At 41.9% G+C, this 10,130-nt stretch overlaps 1 protein-coding gene across 1 annotated transcript in view; it reads right to left on the minus strand.

Moving 5' to 3' along the window:
• Positions 1–1,763: 1,763 nt before the first annotated feature.
• LOC139561296 (uncharacterized) overlaps positions 1,764–10,130 on the minus strand; it is a 36,853-nt gene continuing 28,486 nt past the window's right edge. Inside the window, exon 5 of the mRNA XM_071378288.1 lies at positions 1,764–2,060. Coding sequence (XP_071234389.1) covers positions 1,779–2,060 — 282 coding nt within the window. The 3' untranslated portion in view covers positions 1,764–1,778. The remainder of the gene's footprint in view (positions 2,061–10,130) is intronic.

The raw sequence follows: 10,130 nt of genomic DNA on the forward strand, positions 1-10,130 counted from the left end.
TGTCGGGGGAATGGGCCTGGGGAATGGGCCTAGCTCGAGGATAACTGTTGCTTGCTTCTGGACACTGGCGTTAACCACGATAGCCACTCGGTAGCAGCTAGCTAGCTGCGATGTTCCGGTGTAATGGTCCAGAGCTTGCGGCAGGAATCTGGTAATGTAGTGGGAAATAGAAGCAGTCCGATATGCTCAGGGCTGATATGGCGCTGTGCAGACTGACAGATATTATCCGGACTATCCGGGCTAAAGCGGCTAGTGTCTGTGCTAAAGGTAAAGACTGCTGGCAGTGGCTAACAATGATTAAATAGCTAGTAGCTAATTAGCTGGCAGATCCGTACCACGTTGGGTGAGGCGGGTTGCAGGAAGGTATATTTAATTTGAAAATGGAAAAAGACATTGAAATGTATACAAAAAAACAAAAAAAGCTGAATATTTACACGAGACAATAACGAACACGTCTTGCTGCTACGCCATCTTGGAAAACCAATCTGAAATTGATACTGAAATTGATAGATTTATAAATATGCCTTCTCATCCTCTTAATAATTTAGACACACAGTATATATCAGAACAATTATTATAGAAAAAACATGATATACTCAGATGACTGGTTGCTTAATTGGTTAATTGCTTAACTGATTGATTGATTGTGTGCTGTGATATTTTACCCGTTTTTTTATTGCTATTGTATGGTTTAGCCTTTAAACAATTTTTTGTTTTTTATCTTCACAATTTCCCATGTGTAAAAAATAAATAAAGTAGTTTAAGAAAATAACAATAACGAGGCTATATACAGGGGGTACCAGTACCAAGTTGTGCAGGTTAGTGATAATGGAATTATATGCTTAAAGGTAATGATTAGAATATTCCACCCTAAAACCATATAATTGTATGAAATTTATTAGAATCATAAAACTATAATATGATGATGTGTGTAGTTTTAGTTAGAATTTGAACAAGGACCTTTTGTTCCTTTTAAGTACGTAAGCAGGGTGCAAGTGTGAAACAAATGATAAGTGGAGCTATCAACAGACAAGCTGGACTACTGTGTTCCTTACAGGACATTCTGTCTCCACCCATAGAGGGGAGAAACTGTTAGGCTCACAGAAAATTATTGAAGCATGTTGCAGATTAAAGAAACAATGTATCTGTATAGTGGAAAAACACAGACTGTCTGAGCAAGGCGTAGCTTAAGATTTGAACTTGTATGTATGTGCGAAGGATACCTACTGTTTGTGTGGAAGTATGTGTGCAGCTATAAAATGGATGTCTTTGTATAATGGACTTCAGAACGTTCTCTGAATAAACTGTACTAGCCTTTTGCATAAACTGAGTCTTTGACTAATTATTATTAAACCCATGGTCTTACAAACCTCGGGGATTGGTCAAAGCTATTGATTGATTGATAGTTATTATCATTGGGATTGAAAATTCTCGTGACAGTTAGTCGAGGTAATTTCAGACTGTATCACAACCGACCGTGATAGGGCGGCGCACAATTGGCCCAGCGTCGTCTGAGTTTGGCCAGTGTAGGCCGTCATTGTAAATAAGAATTTGTTCTTAACTGACTTAGTTAAATAAAGGTTAAATAAAATATCTCAACAAAATTGGTAATATGTATATTTAGGTAGGGGTAAAATGACTATGCATAGATAATAAACAGTGAGTAGCAGCTCCCTAAAATTATATATGTATAAAAAAATTATACATGGTTCAATGTGCCAATAAATCAGCACAATCTACTTTTTCAAATTGCCAGCATCTTGAAGCAAAAATTGGGTTCATGTATTCTGTGCTAATGCACATACAAACAAATTGAGTTTGTTAGAGTTGCATGTTCCATTGGATGGCACTCTTGTACCGCTGGTTGCTGGGGGGGACTGTGATTCATTCTTCTGTTTTGGTGAAGTGCTCACTTTGTCCACCGGGTGGTGGACTTCTACTGCTTCTGCTGGTCTCCCTGCACTAACGTAGATAGATGTCACCTCAGATCCAGGGGTGTTCTGTGGTTCTGGTCTTCCTGGTATAGTGCTCACTGGGTTGTCAACTTCTGGAACAACGACCTGTTAGGAGATGAGAAATCATAACAACGTGTAAATTATAATTCTTTAAAAATGTGTTTAAACCAAATAAATGATTGACAGAGATTTTACCTGCAGTAGCTGTTCTTCTTTAGGGGATGGCCATGTTTTGGCAGATAGGATACCTCCTACAACAAGGAACACACCAACGAAGAAGAACACATCAATAACACTGCCAACAATGGTGCCAACTGGTGATGCTGAAGTTTGTCCATCCTTCTGACCTACCTGTTGTTCAAAATGGTCCTGGAGAACAATATAACTGCAAAGATGTTAAAACAGTTCAACGTATTTTTACAATGATAGAGGTATACACAGAAGGTGGAAGCTAGTAAATTAGACTTACATATGTCCTTCATGCGTTGTGAGTTGGTCTCTGCACCGAAGTGATTTCCCAGCTAGCAATGAGGAATCGGCCCAGAAGGGGCCCTCTTCCGGGGGGCCGAAACTGATTGAATCGGCTTGGAATCGGATGCCGACTTTGCCGGCATCTTACCAGAATCCCCCCAGAAGCGGCCCGATGTAAATTTAAATAAATGTATACACAATTACCTGATTTAGTCATTTTAAATATTACTATTATACATTTTATACATACAAATTATACCATCCACAAAAAAATATATTTGTATGTATTTATTACCCCTTTTCTGTCATATTCAATTGTCTTGTTACATCGCTGCAACTCCTGTACGGCCTCGGGAGAGGCAAAGGTCGATAGCCGACCATGTCAGCGTGCCTGAGCCTGGCACGCCACAAGAGTCACTACAGCACAATGGGACAAGGACATCCCGGCCGGCCAAACCCTCCCCTAACCCAGACGACGCTGGGCCAATTGTGCATTGCCACATGGGTCTCCCGGTCGCTGCCGGCACGGGTATCGAACCAGCATCTGTAGCATCACGCAGTGTCTTAGACCACTGCACCACCTGGAGGACCCATCCATCAAGTTTTTAATGATTTTCAATTTGCACAAAGTATCAAAATACTAAATACTTCTTAAACAGGACTCTTAAAGAATTGAATTTAAATGTTGATTACATTTTTTGATCACAGAAACAATGACAAAATATGGAAAAATAAATAAATAATGAAATGTTAATTATATAAAGCAGCCCATGTAATCATTTGCCAGAGAGTAGCCCCAATCGGCGCGAGCCCCAAGACTTACATTTGGGCCAGATAACTCACACCGGAATTGGCCCAAGCTGTCACGTTCTGACCTTTATTTTCCTTTGTTTTGTCTTTATTTTGTATGGTCAGGGCGTGAGTTGGGGTGGGCAGTCTATGTTTGTTAATCTATGTTTTTCTATTTCTGTGTTTGGCCTGATATGGTTCTCAATCAGAGGCAGGTGTTAGTCATTGTCTCTGATTGGGAACCATATTTAGGTAGCCTGTTTAGTGTTGGGTTTTGTGGGTGTGTGTTTCCTGTGTCAGTGTTTGTGTCACACGGGACTGTTTTCGGTTAGATTCACTTTGTTATTTTGTATTGTGTCATGTTCAGTTGATTCTATTAAAACATGGACACTTACCATGATGCGTTTTGGTCCGATCCCTGCTACACCTCCTCTTCAGACAAAGAGGAGGAAATCTGCCGTTACACAAGCTCAATCCCCGCATCCTAGCCATAAGTAATACTGCCGACGTCGGCCGAGTCTGACTCTCAGCCGAGTTCCCCAACTCTCAGCCGGAATCGGCCCAGATCCACTGTACTAGCTGGGTTCTGCCACTGCCACTGGAGATGATGATGTTGACTCTGGTGTGTGAAAGAGACTGCTGTGACAGTGTGCACTGACCTCCATCACAGACAGACAACACCCACACACCTGTAACTGAACAGTTCACTGTGACGTCCAGGAGTAGAGTTAGAGTAGAGAGAGACCACCTCCATGACTGGTCTGGAAACAACTTCTACAAGAACCAGTGGAGTTGGGAAATAATGTTGCATGACTTTAGACATTACGAGATATTACATAGTAAGCAGAAACATGCAGCAGATTGTACCAGAAATGAAACTGCACAAAACTCACCCTGCACTGTTAGTCTGTACATAATAGTTGACTCTTACCAATTTCTCTCATAGGTGGCAATGTAAGTTCCCCTGTCTTTTTCACTCAGATTCATAATGCAGTGTGTGGTTCACTGTATTATAATCCACCTTCTCCTTGTATTTAGGAGAGATCTCTTTATCATCAACTATTACAGTACTATTGACCTTCCATCGAAGTCCTTTAAGTTCCTCAGGTGGTTCTGCAACAGTCAGACACACTGAACCTCCCTTCAACCCATTTTTGTATTTAACTAGGCAAGTCAGTTAAGAACAAATTCTCATTTTCAATGACGGCCTAGGAACAGTGGATTAACTGCCTTGTTCAGGGGCAGAACGACAGATTTTTACCTTGTCAGCTCGGGTATTCATTCTTGCAACCTTCCGGTTACTAGTCCAACTCTCTAACCACTAGGCTACCTCCCACCCCATACTGGTCCATTGGAGGGACTTCAGCCCAGGTCCCTAAAGAGAGGAAGAGGTTGCACCTGTTTTTTCAGCGAGCGATTAAACACCAAAAAATCATGTTTATATTGAACAAATATAAATTAAACAAGGTTTTCATCTCTATTGATGTTTATTGCTTTGAACTGAACAAATTGGAAGGACAAATTTTGCTCTCAGTATTTTATGGAAATTATAAATGAGCCCCATTGAACACAAATTAAGGCCGGTCTACACACCACATGAGAGACAGAGTTTAACTGTGTGTGTGTTGCAAATATTTTTCTTGCACTTGATGCATGTGTACTGTGTCTTCCTGTCCTTCTTGGGTCCACACACATCGCAGCGCTTCTTCTTGTTCCTACCGGCTGCAATCGAGAATGATGAAAACACTTAGTTCAGGAATTTTACTAACATCTCACTCAATCACTCACATATATAGTTACAGCAGGCCAAGGTAGGAGAGTAAGACACACACACATGCAACAACATCACTCACACTTACTTCTGGTATTGGAGTTGTCGGTTCTGTGGGTCGGGCGGATGGGGCACCAGCATCCTCCTCCTGAATCCTCCTCACGATGGCTGCAGAAGCTGGGGTCCTTGGGATATGCAATGCCTTGCCTAGCTCCTCGAGAAAGATATGTCTCCTCTGGAGCTTCCCTCTGTTCCAATCTGGGTCCAACGCCATCCAGATGACAAACGCGTTGTACACCGAGATGTCCAAGATGTTGGAGAATATCATAAGTGGCCAGCGTAGGGTTCTTTTTTTACAGCTGTAGCCAGGCACCAGCTTGTCTAAATTGTTAACCCCTCCTTTTGTGGCATTGTAATCCATTATGTTCCTGGCCACAGATTCTCTATCCCTATGCAGCGTACTCATGAGTACCACATTTTTGCCTTTCTTTGGCACATAGGACACTAGGGACGTGTCGGCCGTCAACACAAACTTAGAGGAATTGATAGGCCTGTTCCCTGTATTCAACAGCTGAGGTGAGAGCTCTGGCTTGTTTTTTCGTACTGTTCTTACCATCGTCAGCTTCCTCCTGAGGAGCTCCTGTCCCAGCTTGTGCGAAGTAAAAAGTTATCGCATGTGATGTTGTGGCCACAGAGTCCCTGTGTCACGTCCAGGATAACCTGTATTCCTTGGTTCTTCTCAGGGGCTCCTGCATCTGGATCCCCTGTACACACTTGCAAGTTCCACGCAAATGATGATGCAGCATCACAGGCAGCCTAGATCTTGATTCCATATTTTAGGGGTTTTGACAGTATGTGCTGCCTGAAGGGGCAGTGGACACTAAATGGCATAAGCTGCTCATCAACAGTAGCGTTGGGCCCAGGGTTGTAGAACAGGGGAAGGCGGTCCACCCACTTGTCCCACACTGACCTGATTGCAGCTAGCTTGTCTCTCTGCCGCCGAGCTGGTCTGGTGTCTCGGTTATCGAAGTGGATAATCCTGGAAATAATGTGGAAGTTTTCCAGGGACATTGTTGTTCTCTGCCAGTTTCTGCATCCCACAGGGATTCTGTGGATTCCCCATTGGATCTGAAAACACCAGGAAGGATAAGAACCCCAAAGTATGCATGTCTCCAAAAGCACGCCTTCCCTCCAAATTAGTACAGTCCAGAGAGATTTTCTGGATGGTGTCTGGGATGAACAGTTCAAAAGAATACTTTATGTCCTGCACATAAGTAACCGCAATCCGGTCCTGGTTGCATCTTTATCACATTGGCAGCCATGCTGGGTGGCTCATTCCTTAGGCAAGAAGACCATTCAATTTCACCATTTGTTGACATCCATATTTCTCCTCCTGCAGGCTGCTGATGAGCTGGTTGCTGACAGGCTGGTCCTCAGGCTAGTTGCTGATGCGCTGGTTCTGGGGCTGGCTGAGGTTCAATTTCATCCTCTTCTTCCAACTCACCGTCAGACTCCGAAGACGCTCCATCCACACTATCTTTCTCTTATTTCTAAGGCCCTCTGAGTAGAGATTATGTTTGCAATTCTGATTGATTGTGGTAAGGAGCCACACATGCAAAGCTATTTATTTGTTGTGTGTTCCTCCTCCAATATGCACCTGGGTGGGGTAGAGTGTGTGAAAATTAGTCAATTGGAGGTGTACCTGTGAATGTATTTCAAGGCCTACCTTCAAACTCAGTGTCTCTTTGCTTGACATCATGGGAAAATCAAAAGAAATCAGCCAAGACCTCAGAAAAAAAATTGTAAACCTCCATAAGTCTGGTTCATCCTTGGGAGCAATTTCCAAACGTCTGAAGGTACCACGTTCATCTGTAAAAACAATAGTATGCAAGCATAAACACCATGGGACCATGCAGCCATCATATGGCTCAGGAAGGAGACACGTTCTGTCTCCTAGAGATGAACGTACTTTGGTGCGAAAAGTGCAAATCAATCACAAAACAACAGCAAAGGACCTTGTGAAGATGCTGGAGGAAACAGGTACAGAAGTATCTATATCCACAGTAAAACGAGTCCTATATCGACATAACCTGAAAGGCCACTCAGCAAGGAAGAAGCCACTGCTCCAAAACCACCATAAAAGAGCCAGACTACAGTTTGAAACTGCACATGGGGACAAAGGTTGTACTATTTGGAGAAATATCCTCTGGTCTGATGACCATCCTTATGTTTGGAGAAAAAAGGCGGAGGCTTGCAAGCCGAAGAACACCATCCCAACCATGAAGCACGGGGGTGGCAGCATCATGTTGTGGGGGTGTGTAACGGTCGTTCTCCTCCTCTTCGTCTGAAGAGGAGGAGTAGGGATTGGACCAAAGCGCAGCGTTGTTATATGACATAATGAAGTTTAATAAAGTAAGACGAAAACACGAAAACACTTTAACAAACAAAACAAATAAACGATGTAGACAGACCTGACTTGAGAACTTACAAACTACGAAGAACGCACGAACAGGAACAGACTACATACACGAACGACGAACGAAACAGTCCCGTGTGGTAGACATACAGACACGGAAGACAACCACCCACAACAGACAATGTGAAACGACCTACCTATATATGGTTCTCAATCAGAGGAAAACGTCAAACACCTGCCTCTGATTGAGAGCCATACAAGGTCAATTAACACTGACACTTAACATAGAACAAACAACACAGACTGCCCACCCAGCTCACGTCCTGACCCACTAAACACAACTATACAAAAGGAAAACAAGGTCAGGAACGTGACAGGGTGCTTTGCTACAGGAGGGACTGGTACACTTCACAAAATAGATGACATCATGAGGGAGAAATATTATGTGGATATATTGAAGCAAAATCTCAAGACATCAGTCAGGAAGTTAAAGCTTGGTCGCAAATGGGTCTTCCAAATGGACAATGACCCCAAGCATGCTTCCAAAGTTGTGGCGTAATGGCTTAAGGACAACAAAGTCAAGGTATTGGAGTGGCCATCACAAAGCCCTGACCTCAATCCTATAGAAAATGTGTAGGCAGAACTGAGAAAGCTTGTTCGAGCAAGGAGGCCTACAAACCTGACTCAGTTCCACCAGCTCTGTCAGGAGGAATGGGCCAAAATTCACCCAAATTATTGAGGCAAGCTTGTGGAAGGCTACCCGAAACGTTTGACCCAAGTTAAACAATTTAAAGGCAAATACTACCAAATACTAATTGAGTGCATGTAAACTTCTGACCCACTGGGAATGTGATGAAAGAAAGAAAGTATATGTACAGTACATTCTCTCACTCTCATGGGGCGGCAGGTAGCCTGGTGGTTAGAGAGTTGGACTAGTAACCAAAAGGTTGCCAAATCGAATCCCCGAGCTGACAAGGTAAAAATCTGTCTTTCTGCCCTTGAACAAGGCAGTTAACCCACTGTTCCTAGGCCGTCATTGAAAATAAGAATTTGTATTTTGTTGTTTGTTTTTATATTTAATAACATTTTTATCTAGTTTGAAAAGGCTTATCCCACATTTCCAAACTTTTTAGGAGATCATGTCAACAACTTCCTTGTTCTGTGTTTATACTTTGAGATTACTCAGTCAATAAAAATAAAAAAATAGGAATTTTACTATTTTAGATGTCCTCTTTTCCTGATGACCTAAACAGGTCAATTTTAGCCCCCATAAAAGAGCATCCATTGGATGTCTCAGTCAACCAAGAAAAGACCCAGAGGACAGAAGCCCTGAAGACATCTAAAGAGACTCCTTGAATCCTGTCTTCCTCATGGAGCAAGGTGAGTTGAATTTCCAATATGAATAAGACTTTTATATCCATCTCACATTTTTAACTTGTTATGGCTGCAGGGGGCGTATTGAAAAATTGAAAATATGTGCCCATTTTCAAACGGCCTCTTACTCAATTTTTGCTCGTACAATATGCATATTATTATTACTATTGGATAGAAAACAGTCTCTAGTTTCTAAAAACGTTTGAATTATTTCTCTAAGTGGAACAGAACTCTTTTTACAGCCAATTTCCTATCCGGAAGTGAGATTTCCAAAATCGATGTCTCTCTTCAAGAGCTTGTCTATAAAAGGGCATGTCACTTATGACTGTAGAAACACGTTATACGCCTTCCCCTGGGTGTCATGCGGAAGTGAGAGAAGAAATCACTTGATTATCTCGTCCTGGGATTGAACACAACCTCTTGGAGTGAGTGTTGCGCAGTTTATTTTTCTTTCTGGGCGTGAAGTAGGACCTGGACTCGGCTCCTGGAAAACGCTCGTTAAAGGTGAATATGATCTCCGGCTTCGATTTTATTTGATACATGTCACAATATCATCCTAAAGTATGTTTTTTCAATATAGTTTAATTATATTATTGAAATTTATTCTGGACTTTAGACGTGATGCGACGCAAGAATTTTGTCAACATGGAGAGGTTAGCACCGCACTGCCAGTGTGCTTGCTAATTCAAGAGGGAAATCGTTCGTTCTGGATCGAAATAAAGACGTTTCTGAACAAAGGACCCCTTGGAGAAAATCGGAAATATTGGCTCTATTCACAAGATCTTTCTCTTTCATTAGCTATCCACCATATATTGTTCTGAAATGTTTTATGATGTGTAATTAGTAGTTGACGTTGGTGTCTGTATTTTCTCTGGCTACTCCCGTGCGATTTCTGACTGTAGCTATGATGGTAGCAGTAATGTAAAACTGATTTATAGCTAAAATATGCACATTTTTTGAACAAAACATAGATTTATTGTGTAACATGTTATAGGACTGTCATCTGAGGTAGTTTTTTCTAGGTTATTTAGGTTGGTTCTAGGTTAGTTAGGTTGGCTTGTGCATGCTACTTGCATCCTACTTGTGCTGTGAAAAATGTCTGTCTTTTTTATTTGGTGGTGAGCTAACATAAATATATGTGGTGTTTTCTCTGTAAAACATTTAAAAAATCGGACATGTTGGCTGGATTGACAAGATGTTTATCTTTCATATGCTGTATTGGACTTGTTAATGTGTGAAAGTTAAATATTAAAAAAAAAATAGATTTTGAATTTCGCGCCCTGCACTTGAGCTGGATGTTGTCATAGGTGTACCGGCGTCGGGCTTGCAGCCATAAGAAGTTTTAAGCATCTTT

The sequence above is a fragment of the Salvelinus alpinus genome, chromosome 31 (assembly GCF_045679555.1).
Source record: "Salvelinus alpinus chromosome 31, SLU_Salpinus.1, whole genome shotgun sequence".
NCBI classification, from domain to species: Eukaryota; Metazoa; Chordata; class Actinopteri; order Salmoniformes; family Salmonidae; genus Salvelinus; species Salvelinus alpinus.